This window comes from Muntiacus reevesi, chromosome 18 (assembly GCF_963930625.1).
Source record: "Muntiacus reevesi chromosome 18, mMunRee1.1, whole genome shotgun sequence".
Taxonomy (NCBI): Eukaryota; Metazoa; Chordata; class Mammalia; order Artiodactyla; family Cervidae; genus Muntiacus; species Muntiacus reevesi.
Window position 1 is genome coordinate 11,246,978 of NC_089266.1, and position 23,114 is coordinate 11,270,091.

General features: G+C 51.1%; 1 protein-coding gene across 2 annotated transcripts in view; it reads left to right on the forward strand.

The window, feature by feature from the left end:
* The window catches only part of RPTOR (regulatory associated protein of MTOR complex 1), a 314,337-nt gene that overhangs the window by 264,320 nt on the left and 26,903 nt on the right, over positions 1-23,114 (forward strand). For both annotated transcript variants that reach the window (XM_065909607.1, XM_065909608.1), the window contains exons 18-24: positions 3,656-3,773; positions 4,645-4,785; positions 5,071-5,229; positions 11,240-11,358; positions 16,592-16,695; positions 17,272-17,455; positions 18,635-18,745. In XM_065909607.1, coding sequence (XP_065765679.1) covers positions 3,656-3,773; positions 4,645-4,785; positions 5,071-5,229; positions 11,240-11,358; positions 16,592-16,695; positions 17,272-17,455; positions 18,635-18,745 — 936 coding nt within the window. The remainder of the gene's footprint in view (positions 1-3,655; positions 3,774-4,644; positions 4,786-5,070; positions 5,230-11,239; positions 11,359-16,591; positions 16,696-17,271; positions 17,456-18,634; positions 18,746-23,114) is intronic.

Here is a 23,114-nt window from a genome sequence, read left to right on the forward strand (position 1 = left end):
AGAGCTCTGCCTTTGCTTGCCCAGCACTGGAGCTCAGCTCGCAGCTGCCTCAGCACACCAGGCTCAGTGCATGGAGCAGCAGTCACCCACCTTCAAGAGATACAGGGTCCGAGTGCAGAGGCAGGCACAGAACCAGCAATTGTGCTAAAACCTTCGTAAGTGAGCCACACCCTAGAGACCAGCCCAGGTCAGGGGTGCTGACCCCATAGTGGGAGGAGGGGAGCCTGTGCCTAGGTTGTGAGGGACAAGGACAGGGAGAGGGAGTGAGGCAGGAGCATGTGCAAAGGGCCAGGCACGTGCAAGACCATAGTGTGCCCGGGGCTGCCCATCCTGTGCGCTAGAGCACAGAGCGCCCTCAGCGTCCTCTGTTGGGACTCGGGACCATCACTGCCTTCAGGGCTTTTTCTCTTTGGGAGATGGCCAGCAATACAGGCCTGTTAAATAAGGGGGCTACTTTGCTGTGGAAACATGGGCTACATGGAGGTTCAGGGAGACTGGGGCCCATGGGTTGGAGAGAGGATCCAGGCTTTAATAGGGTAAGTGACACCGACTCAGAGGCTGAGCCCTCATTCCCATCACAGCCGTAACCCTAATGCTTTTGGCAGCTTGCCTTTCCCATCTTTGTCCAGAGCACATGGTGACAGTTGTGTCCAATGCACTCTGAGGGGACACAGGCCCAGCCTACAGGCCCAGCAGACCCAGTGCTAGGGCACATGAGGGTCTGGAACAAGACTCTGCCTTGAACACTGCACTCCACGAGCTCACCTGAGCTTAGGTGTGAGAAGTCCCAGCTGTAACCAACTGCTGGTGTCTCTAGCTCGTGGCAATACAAGACATGTCAGGGTATCATGGCGGGGCTTTGTAAAGTCACATGTCTGCAATATAAAATAATTGCCCTGTTGACTCCTGAACGATGAAAGCATCCTTTACTGGAGGAGGCAGTCATGGCAGAGAGGGAAGATTTTTGCTTGTTGACCTCTTTAATGAGCTTACTTGATAAAATCAAGAGTCAGCAAGTTCACCCAAATTATTTTGAACTTGAACTTGTGCACGAAGTATGGATGGCAGATTGCCCAGTCAGCAAGCCGCCCACACCTCATCAAGAAGGGCCAGGACCCGGAGTGGGGGAGTGGGGAGGGGGAGGTTTGTGACCACCCCACTGTCACCCTGCTTTTCTCAAGGGCTGACCAGTCCATCCCTGCGACCCTTGCCTGCAACTGACTGGATGCTGTCCACCTTAGCAAAGAAAGAAGATTGCATCCATTTTCTCTAGTTTACATTTATTTAGTAACCACAGACCCACAGAGGAGCAGTTCCTGGCATCCACCTCCCTTCATACACGTCTGCCTCCAACTGACCTGATGAATGGCATCAGAGGGTGTTTCCCATCAATGTTCAGGACATCTCTGGTGGCAGCGACAAGATGGCCGAGCCACCCGGACTGGAGTGCCTTCTCCCACAGGCGAGCCCAGAGGCCATCCAGATGGAGCAGACGGGCTCCCTTTTCCACAGCGCCGCGCTGGCCTCCTGGGAGCTGAGCTTGATACTTGGTGGCCATGGGCCGAAAACAAATGTCAGCCAGTAATTCATTGTTGGAAACATGGAAAGGGGCAGCCCTTGGGGACCACCCAGGAAGACGTGTGGTCCAGCCTTCTGGACCACCACAGGAGGAGCATTAGCCGACTCCCCTCGGGCCGTGTTTGTAACCAGGCATGATGTCCCTGAATCCTGATGGCAAGTCACCCAAACAGTTGAACCGTATGTTAAAGATTATGCTGTGTCCAAAGGGAAGAGGCTTCATTCCATCAGCAGACACTTCTTGAGCGCCGCCTGTGGGCCAAGCCCTAGGTAACCAGACCTCCAGAACTTACACTTGGATATGGCGGAGGGTGGAAACCTCCGGAACTTGCACTTGGAGACAGGAGTGAAGGTAGAGAACAGGTATCCCCGGTGGAGGTGGAGGCCTCTCCAGGCCGAGTGGACAGCAGGTGCCAAGACGCGGGGCAGGAGACCTGCTTGCTCCCAGTGTGAGCAGGAGGCTGGAGTGTGGAGGTGGCGGGACTGTTCTGCCAGGAAACGGGGTGAGGCTGCTGGCCGGAGGGGCTCGGGTAACCATGCTGGTATGCTTCCGAGGTCTGAGAATAACTCAAGCCTTCCACCCAACCTCGCTCTGGCCAGACATTCCTGAAGACCTCTGAAGGCCAGAGCCAACGACCACCACCCAGCAGGAGGAGTTTGACCAGCCCTCACAGCTTCCCCCAGATCAAACGGTCCAAGACCTAGGAATCTGCTTCCGGTCCAGCTGAGACGTTTTCACCAATTCAGAGTGAAGGGAAAACCTGTGTCTTTTGAAGACAGTTCAGGCTTCTTCCTGAAGTAGGAAATGGCAACTCGGCCTGTATTCTTGCCTGGAAAATTCCATGGACAAGGAAGCCTGGTGGGCTACAGTCTATGGGGGTCGCAAAGAATCAGACATGACTGAGCGCACATGTGGGCAGGCTACTTCTTCACTGGGAGGGGCCGGTGGGCAACCCCTCAACAGTCTGTTACCCAGCACTGTTAGACGCAGGGACAGGCCGGTTGGGTGGCAGGATCGGCAGAGAGATGGGTCAGGATGATTCAAGGGTCTCACTGAGGCCACCAGAGGGCACAAGCCAAGCATCCCTGGCAGGGGCTGAATGGAAAGGGTTGGGTGGCAGGCCCTGGGCAGGTCAAGTTGGGTTTTAGAGTGCTTGGTGGGCATGCATGGTTAGTATTTGGAAGGACCAGCCTGGGTCTCAGAGACAGGATCAGAGAGGTGGGTTTGGGAGTAAAACCCACACACACACCGGGGAGGCCAAGGAATATGTAAGCGTGAGGTAGGAGAGAAGGGGGGGTCCACCCTAGCTTGTTGACACCTCAGCGCAGCTCTCCTGGCCCTGGGTGTCTGAAGAATTCACAGAACAAGAAGGGGCTCTCAGACTTTGGCCTTCTGCTAAGTATTTTTCTAAAAAGTAAAATAAAGTTGTGGGAACCATTTGAATAGTGATAGGAAAAGTAGTACGAACCTACATCCAGTTTTATTTCCCGTGATTTTTAGGATCTCCAGGTCATCAGGTCCCAAAAGAGATCAGGTGTGTTCTTCCCCTTGGACTGAGGCATCTGGACCTGAAGTCATGTAGAACTTCCCTGTTGCCTTTTGGGGACTGGAAACCAGTTTATCTTTGGAGACTACATTTAGTAAAGGAACGTGCTGTACTGCCCAGCGTGTCCTGCTTTAATGCCTGGAGCTCTCTGTGGTGTTGACCATAGGAGGCCCTGAGGGCTCTTCCCTGTCCCACTCTGGGGTGTCCTCCCCCTATATCCCTACCAGGCCCCCCAATCCTGCCGCTCACGCCCAGCAGTCAGCAATCTCTCCTCCAGGTGTCCGGGGCGTCCCTCAGAGGCCCTCATCTTCACCTCACTGCTTATTCAGAGGTTTCTGCCCACACCGGACACTCGAGGGTACTGTGTTGAGGGGCCAGCCCCCGTCTCAGCCCCGAGTGCCGTCTGTCCCCCACCCCACCCCCGCCTTTTCTCCGTGGTGGCTCGAGCGCTCACTGCCAGCATGCACGTCTCACTGCTGAGTTCTCTCCCCGCCTCAAGTCAGTGTCGCTGTCTCTTCTCCTCCCGGCAGGAGCTGGTGGTGGCTCTGAGTCACCTTGTCGTTCAGTATGAAAGTAATTTCTGCACCGTGGCCCTGCAGTTCATGGAAGAGGAGAAGAACTACCCGCTGCCCTCTCCAGCCACCACAGGTAGGACCACCGCAGGTATGATGCTGAGGTGGAGCCCGTGCAACTCTCTGGCCCTGGGGCCCCAGTCTGAACTGTCAGCAGGCCCCTCGTTCTGCTGGGTTCTGAGCCCATGTGTCAAGTCCTGGTCATGCAGATATCTGCAGTTCTTGTCTTCTCAGAAGAATAGAAAGGGCAAGAAAGAGGGCCCCCTTGACCCCCTGGTTTCTTTCCTTTTTACCCTTTTGGAAATCAAGTCACACAAACCTGGAAGGGTAGGAGCTGCTGCCATAGGGACTGGAGGACGCACTTTCTTCCTGTCACAGGTCTCACGTCAGTGTCGCGGTAGGCAGCTCCTAGTCTCACATTTACTGAATTTGTATTTCTTCATCTTGGGCTGCCCCCTCCCCCAGAGCACAGCCATCTCTGCAGAAAAGAGGCCTTGTGATCAGGCATGTGACCATTGCTGGTTTAGTACATCAGGGAAGGAAATGGCCGGCATGCCCTGGTGAGGGGCAGTGCAGGGGAGGCTGAGCCAGCAGACAGCTGTCCCAGCACTGCCCCTACTCTGGCTCTGTTTAGGTTTCGGGGCAGCAGCCACAGGCAGGTCCCAGAGCACCTGGTGCGAGTCTTGGGGAGACCACTGTGTGTGGGCCCCTGTAGTTGAACTCTCACAAAATGCCAAGCATGGCTCATGGTCACCTGCTCCCGCTCCCCTCACTGTGGTCATGACCTTGTCCACCTGACCCTGACACCCATCTGGCAGAAACCCTGTTGAGCTGAAGGACCCTGCTGTAGAGTCACATCATCCTGGTAGAACCCGCTGTCACCTTCTGTCTAGCCGCCTGCGGCCTGAGCCCTCCATTCAGTCTTCTCGCTCCTTCTCTCTTCCCAGAGGGTGGGAGTCTGACCCCCGTGCGGGACAGCCCCTGCACCCCCAGACTGCGCTCCGTGAGCTCCTATGGGAATATCCGTGCCGTCACCACGGCTAGAAACTTAAACAAGTCTTTGCAAAACCTGAGCCTGACGGAAGAAAGTAAGAGCCCAGAGGCTGGGTGCTCGAGTGGGGTGGTCATGGGTCATCTTCTGGGACCTTTTGTTAGATGGGCCCCCACCCCTCCTGCCTACCTGAACGTGAGCAGAAGTCCTGGTTCACTGCCAGGGGTGGCCAGTGATTGTCCTGCAGCCCCACTGGGCACGCCCAGTCCTAAGCCCCCAGCACCCTTCCCAGCCCTGTGCCCGGAAGCCCAGCCCCTCCTGCGAGCCAGGAGATGGGGTGGGTGTGTGCTAACTGCCCCCTCTCACGGCGGTGCCCTGCCAGCCGGCGGCTCAGTGGCCTTCTCCCCCGGGAACCTGAGCACAAGCAGCAGCGCCAGCAGCACCCTGGGCAGCCCCGAGAATGAGGAGTACATCCTGTCCTTCGAGACCATCGACAAGATGCGCCGCGTCAGCTCCTACTCCTCCCTCAACTCCCTCATCGGTGAGTCCCACCTCCCCTTCTCCACTGGTCCCCTGGGCACCCCCGGGTTCCCGCCTGGGTGGGCAGTGCTGGGACACGCTCAGTGGGAGGAGGGAGTAAGGCTTATCTTGCTGTGGCAGCAGGAACCTCACCCTTGGACGCTGGTCTGACCCAGGCCGTCCAGGGAGCCAGCCTTGTCCTTGGACAGGCCGCAGGACTCGCGGGACTGCAGAGCAGGATGGTTCTGACCTCAGGGGACATTTGGGGTGTCATGGCCAGAGCAAGGGGTGCTCCCAGCATCTGATAGGTGGTGTGGCCTCTGATGGCACCCAGGGTCCCCCAGAGAAGGCATGTGTGAGGTCCAAGGTCAGAGCCCTGCTCCAAGGGCGCAAACAGCCCTTCCCTACGCAAGTTCCCTGGCCAGAACCTCCCTCCCACCAGCCAAGGACCCCTCTCTGTGCTTTCACCTTTAGTCAGTCCAGCAGTTTCCTACTTGACTGCCTGGACATTGACATTTGAGCGAAGGCTCAGAGTGGTCTTGTGTTCTGCCTTGAGTGGGGACCCCCTGGTTCTGCTGCTACACTCACTGAGAAATGGGAAGTTAGCCTGTATCCTCACTGCATAGCCAGCCGTAAAGACTTGGACCGGTGTGTCACACCCCACATGTGTGTTTTGTTACCAACTTAAGGGGTCATAGATGAAGTTAAAGAACCCAGAGCCCCTCCCCGTTCCCTGTGCAGGGTTCCCACGAACTCTTAAACGTCACGTCAATGACACCGCACATCCCCTGTCCTCACTCTGCTCTGACAGCTGTGTGTCCATGCTGCTCACCTGAGTCTTGTTTGCTCCCTTTCATGATCTGCTGCAATTCGCTTGTCCATTCTCCTGTTGGTGGACAGTGACCTTACTCTGACTTTTCCTTCTTTCCTCCTTTTTCAAAAAGCAGACTCAGGATTTTTGGCCCCAGCTCCACCTCCTGCCCTCCCCACTGCACCTGGTGATGCTGGGCTCCTTGGCCCCTGGGCGCCTCCCCTTGGCTGGAGAGCTTTGCCTCCAGCTACCTCACAGGCTGCTCCTCAGTCCAGTCACAGTCCTGCTCCACTCACTTTAAAAGAAGCTTTCCAGGCTCCCCCGACCCCAACCCAGAATTGCTTTCTGCAGTCACTCTGCATCTCTCTCCATCTCTCTACTTTCCTCCTGAGAACTTTTCCCCAGCAGACTTACGATGTATGTTCCCGTTTATTCTGCCTGGTTCTGTCTCTGACCAGGGATGTCAGAGTCACAAGTGAAGGAACTTTGTCACCTGCCATAGCCCGACCCCCCAACATCCCATGCTGGGTATACAGTAAGTACCCATAACATGCACAGGCGTGGGCTGCAGCAGACACCCTGCAGTGTGACACACGTGGTGTCTGGCTCCATGCAGAAGGATACTGACCTCAGAGGGCTCCGTTCCAAGGAGGACAAGCTCCTGTGCCCGCCCCCCCACACCTGGTCCAGTCAGGCTTCCCCATCTTATGTGAGCAAACAGACTCCTCGTGGTGTTGATTTGCATGTCCCTCCATTACAATGAGGTTGAGCTCATGTGTTCATTAGCCTCCCTTGCTCCCACACACACCCTCCTGATTGGTTGGTACTGTTTTCATTAATGTTCAGTTCTGGGTGGATTGCTTGTTTCCATGTTACTCTCTCTGCCTCTTGGCATCACATGACAGTGTTTGATGTTTCTGACTCACCAGTGTCGTGATCTGAAGGGGCAGTTCAGTTCAGTTCAGTCGCTCAGTCATGTCCAACTCTTTGCGATCCCATGAATCGCAGCATGCAAACAGGCCTCCCTGTCCATTGCCAACTCCTGGAGTTTACTCAAACTCATGTCCATCGAATCAGTGATGCCATCCAGCCATCTCATCCTCTGTCGTCCCCTTCTCCTCCTGCCCCCAATCCCTCCCAGCATCTGAAGGGGTAGGGCAGTCCAAATGTGCTTGCCATCAGAAGACATGAGACCAGTCTTCTGCTGGCCCTAGAAAGGACTCAGGACTAATTCTACAAGATGCATCTCCCTGTAGACGCATATGAGTCTACACGCCCTGTACACGCCCATAAGAGTCTAGTGACTGTAGGGTCCAGAGCTAGTTGGTACCACCACGCCACCCACTGCAGTACAGTCCGGAAAGGGGGATCCTTTTGTCCTTGGTGCTAGTTTGGGGATATAAGGGGTGAAGTGTCGGTGTTTCATTTGAGGCCACATGAGCTCAGAGGGCACAGCCCAGCCCTCCCACCCCAGCCACATTCCGTGTCCTCTGGGGACTTGACAGCCTCGTCACTGATTCTTTCCTCCACACAAAACCTGGTTCCTGAATATTTTTTACTGGAGAAAACTGAATTTTATCTGTATATGGTTCAGATCTTTGAAAACTTCAGTGGGCAAGTTTCACAATGAGCTAGAGCTGGAAGGAACACTAAGAAGAAGTAACTGTGGGCCAGACCGGATGTCCACCTGGAAACGTGGTGCTTACATAAGTGTTTAAAATTCATAACCTACACAAAATCCCATTACTGGTAACATTCGCCTGTTTAAAGCCAATTTTTTTCTTTCATTTCAACCAAAGAACAATCTCTTTAGCAGTCTCTTTAGCCTCTTTGACTGAATATTGGAAAAGAGGTTTTCAAAACCATGGCAACCTAGGACGTCCACTTACTCCCATCTTCTCCCAGAAGACTAGCCCCTCCCAGGCTCCCCCTTCCCCCCACTGTCTCCAGAACACTCGAGGTCTCACCTGCCGAGGGAAGCGCTGTCCCCCCACTGTGGCAAAGGCTGATTGCATGTGTCTCCACATGCCTGAGCGTGTCTGCCCAGCATCTGTGAGTCTGCACTGAGACCTGACTGTGTCACCACCTTCTGAAATCTTCTTTGGTGTCTCCCTCTGTGTGTGCCTCACCCACTCAGCCATTTAGCCCAAACTCTGCGTGTGTCCCCAGTCAATTCTTTCCATTTCTTGGCCCCCCACCCCAGGACTGGGCATCAGCTTCTCGCTCCCCACCACCCATGCAGAGCAGACCCCCCCCCACGCACCATCATTCGCTCTGCACAGACCACCATCCAGGTGACACCATCACAGAAATTCATTTCCTATAAAGTCCAAGCTGTGGCCAGCACTCAAGGCCTTCCTACTGAGAGCTGCCTGGCCTTCACCATAGCCCTGCCCACTGCACGCACCGCCCAGACCAGCCACTGGCCCCTGTGTGGGGCCTGGGCACCTCTGCCTTTACTCCCCTCCCGCACCCCCTCTCCACACAGCAGTGTCGCCCATTCCTCTCCACCCTGACTTTCTGTGGCATCTCAGGAGGTCCCTGACCCATCAAGTGCCTTCACGTTACACACTTAACCTGCAGCGTCACATCAGGTTATGACATTGCTGTCTTAATCAACAGGTTTGGTTAAGCTGCTATTTCTTGCTCTCCCGTGTGGCGGGCAGCCTCTCCTCCCTTCATCACCTGCCCTGCTTTCCCTCACCTGTCCACCCGTTGCCCTTGTGTCCCTCTCTGCCTCCCTCCATCTCTCCCTCTCTGAGCCTCACCCCATTCTGATGTCCAGAGTGGGAGCGGGAAGGCCTCGTGCTGTGTCTCATCTTGTCCCTCAGGTGAGATGGGGTGGGGGGAGCCTTCTGAAAGAGTTGTATAGATAACATTGCCCAGTCTACCCAGGGCTCCGTCCAGTAAGCAAGGGAGAGGTGGGCAGGATCTTCCCAGAGGGGCTCAGAGTCAGGGTTATGAAGAGGGGAAATGCAGAAGGCCCAGATCCAGGGGCTGATTCCCAGGGAGGCACCTGGCCCAGTCTTGCAATAGAAAGTCAGGGTCAGTGACCCCCAAGACCCAGGCAACAGGTCACAGATGACAGCTCTTGCCTCCAAGAGGCTCCACCTTCCTTCTCCAAGCTGCCCTGCCCGCCCCTAGGGACTCTGGGACCCAGAGTTGGCCACAAAGCTGTGAGCAAATTTTCCCACACCCAGTGCCATTTAGAAAGTTGTGGCCATTGCTCTGAAAAATAAATCCTAAAACCATTAGTTATGATCCTTTATTACTTTTAGTCTAGACTTGAAAATAGGCTCTCAGCACTCATGGGGAGTTTAGTGAGCACCAGACACGGTGCCCTGTCTGAGCTCGCTCAGCCCAGCAGCACCCACCACACTCCCCCATCTCCCGAGGGGCTGCACTCGGGGGGTCCAAGCTCTGTGCTGCATAAACTCAGAACTTCCCCATTTGGGACAGCAGGTGTAAAACCAGGACAGTTCACAAAACAGAGAGGCTGAGAGGGGGTGGTCAGCACCAGGAGAGCAGTGATGGGGGATGGCAATTCCAGGCTCCTGTTCTGTTTTTACTAGTAAATCATATACCATTCACTGTGGTCAGAGACAGTAATGAAAATTAGATTTTTTGTTATTCCCTATTGGACATGAATCTGAGATAGTGAAGGATGGGGAGCCTGGAGTCCTGCAGTCCATGGGGTCACAAAGACTCGGACATGACTTGGCGACTGAACAACAACAAATTGAATCAAAAACAGTGATGTCAAAGTTGAAATCTTCTGCAAGAGAGTCAACAACAGTAATAAAAACAGATGTTTTTAAATGAATGGTACCCCTTTCTCAGTGCACAGTGCCGATCCTGTACCCCTTCTGCATGTTCACGCCAGAGGCCCCTTGATTAAGGTTCTCATGGGCCCCTTGGCCCCCACTGTTCCCTTCCTTTCCCAGTCTCCCTGTTACCACATGTCTGTCATCAGTAGCCAAGCAGACATTTACTGTGCCCGTCACAGCCTCTGTCACATGGGGAAGCTGCTGCCTTGGTCAGTCTGAGCTCAGAAACGACAGAAGAGGGGTTTGTCCAGTGGCTGTGCTGAGCATGAGGGATCTTTGTAGGAACGTCCCATCCATGGACCGCTTCTCCTGACTGAGTGAGCCACATTCATGAACGAGCTCCACCTCATTCCCCCAGCGTTGTGCATTGGGGCTGTGCACAGAGCGAGTGTGAAATCCTATGGCCAGAGTGGTGGGAGAGGCCTCCCAGGCCCCAGCCTGTCAGAGGTCAGCCTGTGCAGGCAGTTATGCTCCTGCAGAATCATTCAGAGGCCGTGGCAGCTGTCGGCACCTTTTCCCACAACGAGGGTGGAAGGATAAGGTGATGGGAGTTTTTGTAAATGCTCCCTGGAAGGTATTTTGTCTGTAGTAGTTGCCTGAGGAGCAAGGCCACATGCACACACAAGTGAGAGGTCAGCGTCCTCCAGCTCCATCACACTGCAAACAGGAACCACAGTCCCTGTGGAAAGGAGGCTGGGGTCATGCCGCCTCCCATTATGAACGAGGTATCGGGCACAGCAAGCCAGGACTTGTCCATAAGCATGAACATGGGGCACACAAGAGAAACTGACCTTTACTCTGAACCTTCGTTTCCAGTCTCTCTTCTGTGATTTGAATGTAGTATAAAACTCATTCCCTTTAAACAGTAGTGTCCATCAAGAAACGCTCTTTTCCAGTGGCTATTCTTGTACTTAAATTCTTCATAACTAGAGGGACTTCCTAACTAGGGGCTGGCTGGTCAGATGACATGTGATCACAGCTTGTTTGAAATTCTCTTTTATTCCCTGTCATTGAACAAGTATTTTCTTTTCAATAAACCAATTGTCTAGCTTCTCCCAAGTAAGGATGCAGTGGTATGTGGCTGTCTTCCTCATCCAGGCCTGCAAGGAAGTCCTGCCCCTTTCTAACTTTTCCTTTCAGAAAGATCTAGCCATCAAAGGTGAAACTGATCAAGCCTGTTCACCACCTGGAATTTCTGAATCTCGGGCTCCTTAGCAGATAACAAAACCAGAACTTCCCATAATCCCAGCTCTTTTAAGTGTCCACCCCCAATGCATGCTTAGGTCATCAGAAGAGGGAGCTATCCCAAAAGCACCACTCCCCCTCCACCCACCCTCCCAAGCACACAGTGGCAGCTCCCCCTTATTAAAACAGCTCCTGTTTCTCTTTCCCAGGAGTTTCATTCAATAGTGTTTATACTCAAATTTGGAGAGTCTTGCTGCATCTGGCTGCGGACCCCTATCCAGATGTTTCTGACTTGGCTATGAAAGTGCTCAACAGCATTGCCTACAAGGTACGTGTGAAGGGCGCTCTTCACAAAGCTCTCAATACCCTGGTTTTCAGTTATGAATATTCATGCAGAGAACTTCAGGCACGATCAGGTCTTCACCATGGTTTAGAAACTTCAAACAACCGTTTTGAATCCAGAGGTTCACAAACTCCATGTGCACATAGCTTGTGTTGGGGCATGTGTCACTGCTTCTGCTTACCCACATCAGGGCAGCAGATCAGGTGGGGACTTCTGTGTGACCTGTAGCGACGTCCTCTCTTCCATTCCCAGCACCAGTATTGTGCAACTTCCCTTATTCACGACCATTCTGACGAAGGGAAACTCTTCCAAGAACCAGCTTTTGGTTTCATTAGTACAGTTGACTCCTGAACAAACACAGGGGTTAGGGGCACCAACCCTGACCCCCTGCAGTCTTTCTTATCCACATCTCCACATCCTTGGATTGTATGCTACCACAGTGGGTGTTTATTGAAAAACACATGTGTTTAAGTGGACCCGTGCAGTTCAAATCCGTGCTGTCTGAGGGTCAGCTGTGTTTCTCTGTTGTTTTTTATTCTCCATTGTATTGATACCAGCTTTTAGCTTTGTTGCTTCATTTCTTCTGCTTACTCTGTTCAATTTTCTCTTCTGATTCTAGTTTCTTACGATGGAAGCTTAGGTCATTGATTTTAGTCCTTTCTTCTTTAGGGACTGTAAACTCTCCCAGTTCTTGTGAGCTCTGGGAATTGACTTTTCAGTGGTTTTTTTCCCCACCCTTATGGGTTTTCATCCCACCCTCAAGCAAAAAGTAATCACAAATTCAAGGAGCCTACCCTATAGACCCTGGAAGCCCTCTCCTCTCTGCCCTGCAGATTCCATCCACCCCAGCGTCCATGCTGCTCCTGTCTGTCCCCTCTGCTTGCTGCACTGCCAGGCTATCTGGGTGCCCTTCCCCCACCACAACCAGGTCAGTGGGAACTGCCTGCAGGCCAAGAGCCAGGCAATGAGTTCCCTTCTGTCAGAGACCACAAGCCTGCAGTACCCAGTGTCCGAAAACAGCTGTTTCTTTTTTCCCAGCTGGTCATGGCAACCCACTCCATTTATCTTTTATATTTTGTCCTACCTCCTTTCGAAGACAATAGGCTGCTTTTCTGGGCGCCTGATGTCCTCTGCTAGCGATCAAAAGTTGTTTTGTGCAGTTTGTTCAGCGTTCAAATGTTCTCTTGATGAATTTGTAGGGGAGAAAGTGGTCTCCCCGTCCTATTCCTCCACCATCTTAGCTCCTCCCCCGCAACCCACTCCAGTATTCTTGCCTGGAGAATCCCATGGAAAGAGGAGCCTGGCAGGCTATGGTCCATAGGGTCGCAAAGGGTCAGACATGACTGAAGTGACATAGCACAAAGGCACAGCATAGTCTTTTCGTGAATAGAATGAAAGGATGCAGCAGTAATGAATGCCATAAAGAAGTCATTCGTTATAGCATTTTTGAAGATTTTTGTAACTTTTTGATTAAATTTTAGGCTTACAGACAAGTTGCAAGAAGAGTACAGGAAACTGTCGTCCCTTGTCACAGTTTACTTGCTGTGTCTCCGTCCTCATCCGACCCTAATCACTATCCAGGGGTCGTCCACAGGCTGCCAGCTACCTGAGCACACGTGGCTCGTAATGTTACTTGCAGCTTCACTCCTGGTCCGTTATCTTTTCTAAACTGGTTATCAAGCCATCCCATTTACTGCCACCTCACTGGGGTTAGCCTCCCACTTAGCCCAACCTCCTGCAGCACCTGACCTCCTGCTGACACCATATTTGTGTGGTGTTTGATTCCTTCACCAACATTTTTCTTCACTGGTGAAGTTCTGTCTTTTCCGGGCTGTCTTTTCCTTTTCTTGTCTGGCTGCTATTTCACCTCCTGGTAGCATCACAAGTAGTAACAACACAGCCTTGTCATGTACCCAGTTTTAAACTGCTGTAGCAACCAAGCTCATCTTCTTCCTTGAAGGAGCAGTGAGGATATTGCAGGAGCACATCCTAGGTTTATCCCCAGTCTGTGGTCACACGTGTGGCTCTCTCTGGAAGCAGAGACTCCCAGGTCCACAGTGTTCACTGCACTTCCTGCCTGTGGGCACTGCCAGCCTCATGCAAAAGTGCTGGGCATTACTGTTGGCCCCCTCAGGATCACTGGGTGGTTTATTTCACACGGACCTCCCCTTGACCCCAGTGAGCCCCTCGCCCTCTTTCTTCATCATCCTACTGCATGACTAGCTACAGAGGCACCTGAATGCTGTTCCATCCTCAGGGAGTGGGGAGTCTTCTCCATGTCTATAGAAAAGAGGCCAGTGAATTAAGTTTTTCGTTCTGTAATACAAAACTGAGAAATAGTCCAATCAGCTCCTTTTTCAACTACCAATAGGATTGATTGACAATTAAACTTTTCTAAAATACATGTTTGTTACAGCACATTAGGGTCCGTGCCCAAGAGAGGGAGGAAGTACAGTCTTGAGGAAGGAAATAGAGGAAAGGAAGGCAGTCCCAGCAAAAGGCATAGTGGGACTCAAGTGGGCATCTGTGAAAATGAAGCTTCCCCTCTGTGCCCAGTCCTGACCTCACTGATGCAGGTTCTCCTCCTGCAAGGCCGAGGATTGAAAGAGCCCAGGCCTCCAGGAGTGGGGCTCTGCCAACTACTGGCCAGTTCATCACAGTCACCGCTATTGCTTGAAGTGAATTATACCTGGGATTTCTTAGAGTCCAAAAAGAAAGTTTACATTGTTTATCTAGGAAGTTTGGTTTACAGAAAAATTCCTTTCTAGATAAATAGAGTCATGTGTTTCATAGATCTCAACTCTCAGTGCTCCAGCATCCAGGTCCTCTGCCTCAAGTTAGCCCAGAATTAACTGTGAACCATCCTTTGGGGCGTCACTTCCAGTCTCTTCCAGTCACTTCACACACAAATCCAGATCCTTGGTGTGCAGTTAACAGGGACTTCTCTGAAACACTCCCTCCCCCAAGAGAGCAGCCAAAAGTCTCCGTTGGTGTCCTAAAGCCTGACTATGTCAGGATCCATTTGGGAAACTCCTGTCCACGTCACCCTCGTCTCTGTAGGGTGTTTGCCCTGAATTAGACTTTCCCGAGTTCTTGTGAGGCAACATGTTTCTGGGAGAAGATCTGCAGAGTAAGAAAGTGCTCAGAGCTAGAGACAAAGTAGGCGGCCCAGGCTCCCATGACAGAGACCACCCCCATTAACTGCAGGGGGGCAGGGAGCACAGGTGGAGCTGGTGTGTGCACACTTGTGTGTGTCCCTGCAAATTGTTTCTGTTTGCATAGGACTAAGAGGATACATCTGAGCTAGAATCTGACTGTTAACAAGATGTTTGCGGCCCTCTGAAGAGTTGGCCTGTAGCCGTGACCACCACCTCCCACCACTGCCCTTCCTCTTCTGGACTCAGCACTTGCCTTGGGCCTTCATCAAGCCCATCTGCTGGTCCAGTGACTCCAGTGCAGCATCATAGAAGGGAAAATGACAGGGCACCTCAACACCCTGAGACCATGGGCAAATATCCTCATGGTTGATGATGCTCCCAGCAGGGTCCTGAGGTCTCACAGACCCACGCTCCATCCTCCTTTGTAACAGCCCAAACCTGACACCCAGCAGGCACACCCGTGTTTCTGTGTTACCCTTTCCTGACTGTATGCTCTCTGTGAAATGGCAACTGCGACCATCCCAGAAAGGAGCCTTTCTGAAGGGTATCTCCCACACCTGCTGCCTGAGCAGCCTCTGCCCACACCAAGCCCACAGACAGGTGGGTCTGCGTGACCACTGCCCACTCAGGCTTACCGCTGCAGCTCTGCAGCAATGAATGTTTGCTGCGCAAATAAGAAACTTTAGGCGAAGAAGCGTCATCTAAGCCTGAAACCCTACAATCGATCACCAGTCACAGGGCTTCCCCAGCCAGTGGCATGCCCACCTCTCAGGAGTTCTAGAACAGATGCAAAACTAGAGCTGTGTGCGGCAGCCATCAGTGTGAAGTGCATTGAAGAAGCACGGCTGTCTTTTTTGCCCTCAAGGCCGAGAGAGAACAAGCCAGGGTGTGCCGCCTCCGCCCCTGGAAAGAGTGGGGAGGCTGAGTCAGTCACCCCCAGCCCACACCTTCTTTCCTTTGGAGCCTCCTTGAGTGGGAGCCTTCAGGGTGGGGGTCCCTGGAGAGATAGCTCTGTGGGCTGCAGCTCAGGCAACAGCAGATCCTCTGGACTTGGGGAGCCTTTGAAAGGTCGTGGATTCTGCTAAAGTCTGCATTTCAAGCCTTTCAAAGTCTTTCTCCATCACTTCCCACTGATTTCCTGGAAATTTTGAGAAGGCACCTAGTTTCTTAGCTTAAATTTCTTTTCTCCTTTTAGACCTCTTAAGGGATCATTTGACTCTCAGGCTTTTTTGGGGTTGTGTGTGTGTGTGTGGAGGTCAAATAATTTAAATACCAGAGCAAAACAAACATGAACAATACAACTTTTATAATTCAGAAGACAGAAAAACATCCTTTTAATAGGCTGGTTATGATCCATTTCTAGCTGTTTTCATTTCAAAGTGAAGGCTTATCTGGAAAACATTGATATTATGTTGGTGGTTTTGTTTTCTATAGTTTCTACCTGTGGGCTGAACATAGGTATGGCCTCCCTAACTGCCAAGAGAATAATCCAGAATGGGAGGGTCCTCCGTGAGTAGCCAGTCCAGGGTTCTCCTGAAGCATGTGATCATGGGAGAGAGGGCACAGATATGGGTCTCATCTCTATTTACAAAGTGCTGACCCCAAGGAGTTGTTTTGAGCCTGCCCTGAAATACAAAAGAACAGTGAGGCTAAGCCTGCACGGGCTCCTTCTGGCGTGCCAGCTCTGCCCAGGAAGCTGCTCCGTCCAGGGGAGCTCCTGCCCCAGTGGGAGCCTGGGCGTGCCCAGTCCTCATTAGTCACGGTGCAGTTTTGTCAGTGTTTGTCACGTGGGTGCGTGGGCGCGGGGGGGATGCATCCCTGGAGCCTCACTGGAACAGATGATTACCTTTCAGAAGAGCTACAGAATATCACTTTATCTACAGGGTGACATTTTGGGGGAAATTTTCAACTAGGACCGTCCATTCCTGTGAAATTTCCTCAGCCCAAAGCCCTTTTTTCTGACTTTGAAGCCACTCAAAAGCAGCCACCAATCTGTGCTTGTCTTGTAGCCTCAGATCGTCACAGTGACCACCCCCCTCACTGTCCCTTTGCTCCTTCAGGCCACAGTGAACGCCCGGCCTCAGCGCATCCTCACCACCTCCTCCCTCACACAGTCAGCGCCCGCCAGCCCCACCAACAAGGGCATCCACATCCACCAGGCGGGGTGAGTGGTGGGCAGCCTGCTCCCCAGGGTCTGGGGAGGTTCCCAACACAGCCTCTCCCACCCCTGCAGATTCTCTCTCACTTACCTGAGCCCCTCCTAGAATCCTTCCCTACCTTCACCTGCGCAACTGTTCAGCAAAAGCTGAACTGTTCCAGATTTTATCAGAGAGGGTCCATGTCTTCCAACAAGTGACCAGCAGGTTGGAACCATCCTCTTAATTAGTGTTCACAGGGCTGTGCACTGGATCCTAGGGGAGCACATGTGCCCTGCACCCTCCTAGGGCTGACTCACAGTCCTGACCAAGCTTGCTTCTGGCTGCACTGGTTTTCAGGGGAGGATGGTTCTTAGAACCTGTATTTGGAATGGTTCTTAGAAACTGGAAGGGGACATTAATTCACCAGCAGCAGTTCAGGTTTGGAAGTCACATCAGCAAGTCAGGTGATTGAGACTGTTCCAAGCTGGTGACCCTCAGCCCATTCCCAGGATCTGGGGGTGAGTGGGAGCAGCGGAAGTTGTTTGGGGTTTGGTGTCAAAGGAATGGGCCCTGGCTCATAGTTTCTTCTTCCCCGATGGCAGAGGCTCCCCTCCAACATCCAGTGCAAGCAGCTCCAGCCTGACCAACGACGTGGCCAAGCAGCCGGTCAGCCGAGACCTGCCTCCAGGCCGGCCGGGTGCCACAGGCCCTGTGGGGGTACAGTACACGCCCCACTCCCACCAGTTCCCCCGGACGCGGAAGATGTTCGACAAGGGCCCAGACCAGGTACAGATGTGGCTCTAAACACTAACTTCCATCAACATTCAGTTACACCCCATAGGTGGGTGTGGTCTCTGCAGCTAAGTTAAAGGAGTCTATTCAGGAGAGGGAGGAATTGGTGCCTTTGTTTGTTAGGATTGCCAGAAAACATACTAGGGTGGACTCACAAGCTGGGCCTTGTGTCTTGTCGAGACTGCTTGCTGCTATCCTGGCCAAGCGGACACAATATAGAGAGGGCATTCTGGATACACCAAGGATGCATCTCAGCTCACCAATAACCAGCGATTTTAACAGAAAGGTCACAGTAGCCTGCAGGCTGACTTTGGAGCTGGAGCAGGTGTTGAGGGTGGACAGGTGTCCACACCTGTTGCTAGCCCCACCCACCTGGCCTCGGAGCCGCCTGCTCCCCTCGCCTCAATGGCCGAGGAACAAAAATGGCCACAGGCACCCAGTGCCAGTTTTAGCCTCCCAGCTGGACTCTGCCTGAGTCAGCCAGGCAGGAGTGGCTGACCCATGATCCGTGAGTCCGGGTCCAGCAGAGCTGCAGTTCCCCTGGCAGGCAGGAGGTAAGACTTTATTGCTGACCCCATCTCTCTGGGTAGCAGAGGCTCCTCTCTGAAGCACTTCTCATGCCCTGTCATGTGCAGTGAGGCTAAACCCTGCTCTACCAGCCCAGCCCACATTGGTTCTACAACAGGGAACAAACTGGCCCACCACCCCACCACAGCACCAAGTATTTTCAGTTTTAATGTTTAGAAGTCCCAGATGGCCCGAGCTCTGCTGCACCCTTGTCCAGGAGCAGGGCCAAGGTCCTGCGTGTATGACTGGCCCAGTGGGAGCGACAGCCCCACTGTCGCAGAGTGGCGGCAGAGGCCCTGTGGGGCTGCTAGACCCAGTGCTGAGGACCAGTGTCAGGCTCTGCAGCCCAGCCTACCTAGGCTGTTTCCAGGGGACTCTCTGCCTCTTTGCATAAACTCAGAGCCCTGTCTTGACAGTCAGGCTTCCTTGGTCACCAGGACGCAGAAGTGAGGGGCCCACAGAGATACTGTCCTCAGAAACCTGACCACTGACACCTATGCCTTGGTCTCCAGAGAGGGACTATCTCGAGCTCACAGAGAGGGTTGGGATTGACATGACTAACTCTGTTTCTGTCTTCTCCTCTCCTTTTTTCCAAATGCCCCAAAGACCACTGACGACCCAGATGATACTGCCGGACACAAAAGTTTCATCTCAGCCACGATGCAGACGGGGTTCTGCGACTGGAGTGCGCGGTACTTTGCCCAGCCTGTCATGAAGGTAGCCATGCGTCGTCAGCTCTCAGGGTTTAAAGCCAGAATTCCGCAGCCTGCACTGCTCTCATCTCCTCAGCAAGCGAGCACGGGCCTCCAGAGCCCTGACCTCAGGCCAGGGTGTCTGAACCCTTCTGCTCTGAGCTCAAGGTCTGATCCCCACTGGCTTGCTCACTGTGACCCTCAGGGGCCGTGGCTCCCACCAGCCCACACGCTATTGTGCAGGCCTGGCCCTGAGCTATGGAGTGGGGCAGGCACAGGGCCCTGTCGTGCCCACTGGCCTCCTGTTCCACTGAGCGTGGCTGTTAAGGGGACACCAAACAGCAAAAGAAACTGGTCTCACTTACCTGCCTTTCTGAGCTTGCCAGTATAAAATGTGTCATTTTGTCTTGATTGGCAAGGTCACCCAGGAGCCCCCCAGGCTTGAGCCGCTCCCGGCTTCAGGGACTGTCAGACTGAGCTAGCTAGCTAGGGCTAATCTGACTCATTCTGGGACACTGCCTTCCAGGTTTGATGACAGGACATGTCCTTTCGCTGCAGACTCGGGCCACACACTCAGGGAGTCGGGGCAGGACAGGGAGGTGCTGTCAAACAGAATCTTGGTGCCCATCTTTTTGCAGGGAGCACTGCAGGGGCTCATTTTAGACTTTGATGGTCTAAAGCACGTTCTTACCTTCCTTTCCCCTCATAGATAATGGAAAATTGAAAACTGCAGCTTATTCTTACTTGTATATTAAGCTATATATCCAAGAAATTTCCAGGAAGAGTGTTTGGACTGTATTACAGCTTTTTTCTTACTTTCCTGTTTCCCTGTAGTGATACTGGCTTTTGCCAATTACAACACAGAATAATGGTTGTCAGTGCCTGAGGCAGGTGATAAAGGAAAAACAGTCTCTCAGTAGCAAAAACTAGAATCCACGTAAACATCCAGCAGGAGGAAAATGGTTAAAGAAGGTTGAAGTACTTGATACGATACTACTGGAGCTGCTGAAAAATAAAGCTTTGAAATTAGTAACTTAAGAAAATGCTCATAACAAAATTTCCTTAAAAGGGAAAAAAAAACAAGACATAAACTAGCCATGAGATGGCCAGAGTTTCCACACTTAGCACACAGTACCTTTATAGTCTGGAGTTGGAAATGGTATTCCACTCCAGTATTCTTGCCTGGAAAATTCCATGGACGGAAGAGCCTGACAGGCTACAGTCCATGGGGTCACAAAGAGTTGGACACAACTGAGCGACTGAGCAAGCACCTTTATATCAGGGAAAAAATACATTAAAGAAATGATCCCAGGGAGGGGCGGGGGAAAAAAAAAAAAAAAGAAATGATCCCAAGAGATCACTGAGGCCTGTTACAGTCAACCAAGTGTGTTGTCCACACCTGGGTCAACCTGCTCCCACTGATCTCTCGGGCTTCTCTGACTAAGGATGGAGAGAGTGGGCAAACATGAATTTGTCCCAGGAGAGGGTTCGTTGCTGGTGCTATGGGTAGCAAGTCATCCTTTAGATCTGTGGCACGTACTCTCTGCTTTGAAGTTAAGAGGGGTGAGTCTAGTCTAGTAGTAATAAGTCGCTCGGAATCCGTGATACAGTCTTCTGCTTCAGGCAAGTGTGGTCAAGTGACACAGACTCTAGGTGGCTGGTCCACGATCTCACTGAAACTGCAGTGACTGTAAATCACAGAAGCTACTTAGTAGGATGCTGAACAGCTATTCTCAAAGTCTCTGGGCATGCCTGTTCTCAGTTCTGCCTGTGGGAAGAAGTGGCATAGATAATCCACAACGCATTTTTCTTGAACATAGAAACAAACTTGACTTTTCCCTAAGGATCTGCTTTCCTTTCCTCAGCGTCAGGTACTTAGAACACTGGTGCGCGGCTCCTTGGGCGAGGGCTGCCATTTGTGGGAACCCCTACATATGTGTTTACGTGTTTCACTCAGGTGCAGACCTATAGCCAGCATCTGCTCTGGGGCTGAGCCATGCCTCCCTTTTTTTCACCAAGTTCCCCTGTCTTTGTGCTCCTCTGTGTGTGTTCTAGCTGGGAGTATGTCTGAGAATTCCCACTGGGGAGGGTCCTGCGTGTCGCTAGCCTGGAGGAGACAGAGGCTGTGAGCCCAGTGGTCTGTCCCAGTGCATCATGCTGACTCCCAAAGTGGACCCTGCAGTGCAATGAGGGGAGAAGGGTCCCTGCAGGATGAAGTCACCTTTCACTGCGGAGCCCACAAGAAGAGCCAGGAAAACAGTTGCTGCATGCATGTTCTGTCTGACTTGCCATGTTTGCGATAACAAACTCCCATTGGATATAGCTTGAAATGACAAGCTCGAGGTGTTATGATTGAAAATGAAGTTCTTACAGTGAGTTTTGTCTGTAATCCCTGTTGGCAACTTAGCGTGCTTAGGACTCAAGTGATTTTTCTTTTACTTTAATAAGAGACCTTTTCCAAACTTTAGAAGAGGACATGTTTAATTTCATTGCTTTTTAAAAAAATTTTATTACTTTTTCCAGGTAGTATTCATAAGGGCCTTCTTTTATTAATTTAATTAATCATTGAATGACACGTTTGTGCAATAAAATGCATTAGGAACTTTTTTATTACCCTGTTTCATATGCAAATTAAAGATAGCTCAAGGCTAGGATTGTACCTCAAAAAGGACAGAAGAACCCCAAACTCTAAATCACTTCAGAGGTAAGCATAGGAAACTACATTTTCACCAGATAACATAATTATGCCCAATATTTACAATCACGTGCAACTAATGGTTAGTGGGATTGAATACTCAAAACATGACTGTAATGACAGTTTTTACTGACTTTTTATTGGTTCACAGTCAGATTTCTTACCGGTCTATGTGACCAAAAAGAACTACATTCTGGACTATTCTTTGATTAATGGAACAACCTCTCTCTTCGTTGGTTTGGTTTCCAGAGTTCATATCTTACTTTAGAAAGGATATTAAAAATGGTCTGTCATGTGCTTAAAAAGAAGAGGCATACTGAAATTTGTTCTGATTATAAAAATAATATGAATTTTTTTTTCATTCTCAAGTTGGTAAATTTCGAAGATTGATTTCTAGCAAGAGGATGGATTACCGGAGGGTATAGGGTGATAAGAAAGTCTCACACACTATGGGTGGCTGGTGAAATATTAGCTTGGTATAGGGCAGTTCAGTAGTAGCTATCCAAGCTATAAATGGGTAGGTCCTAGAAACCAGCAGTTGGAGAAGGAAATGGCAACCCTCTCCAGTATTTTTATCTGGAAAATTCCATGGACAGGAACCTGGTGGGCTACGGTCCATGGTGCTGCAGAGTCAGACACAGGCGAGCACAGCACAGAAACCAGCAATCCCACGCTGAGAAGCAGATCGTAAAACCTCTGCTGTACATGGATATATAATAGCTTGTGCCAAGAAGTGCTGTTACAGATTATTCGTAATAACAAAAAGTTTGAAAACGATAAAGAACACTCGTAAGGAGACAGTTAAAAATGATTCATCTGTGTAGTAGACACAGACCAGTGAGCTTCGTCTCTGCATGAGGACTTGATGGGATGTCCTTGATATAGTAGGTCAAACAACATGATGGTCCACAGACGCTGTGGTTCCATAGACTTGTGTTAGCGTCAAAAGAAGCTTAGAAGGTGACTCTTCATGTGGTAACTTCTAGAAGGTAGGACTGGAATCAGGGCAAGGGACTGTCCTTTTTACATTATATACTTCCAGCACTTTGAATTTTTTAAAAAGAACAATTGTTTGTTTCATAATTCAGGACAGATTAAAATATAACATTTAATTACAAAAAGAACTTTATAAAAAAATAAGAATGAATACTTCTTGTACTTCCATTTCGTTGTACGGAGGCAGCATTACTCTGTTACCAAAACCAGTCAAAGACATTAAGAGAATAAATATCTACAAGTCAGTATTCTTCATGAACATGGACCCAAAATCCTTAACATAATATTCATAAATAAAATGCAGCAGTACATAAAAATAGATTCTACACTGGTGACCAAGTGGATTCTATCCCAAGAATACAGAGTTGATTCAGCACTTTTAAATTAATCCTATAACTGACTGGATCAACAGACTAAAGAAAAGCCATATGATCATCTCAGTAGCTGCAGAAAAAGGATTTGATGGAATTCAACAGCCATTCAAAATAAAAACTCCTAGCCAACTAGGAATAGAAGGAAACTTCCTTACTCTTATACTGGGTGCCTACAGAAAACCTACAGTTAACATATTTTCACTGATAAAAGACAATGCTTTTCCTCCAAAATCAGGTATAAGGCAAAGATGTCTGATCTTACTGTTCCCATTCAGCATCCTCCCAGAGGTCCTAGACAGTAAGGCAAGAAGAGAAAATGTGTACACATG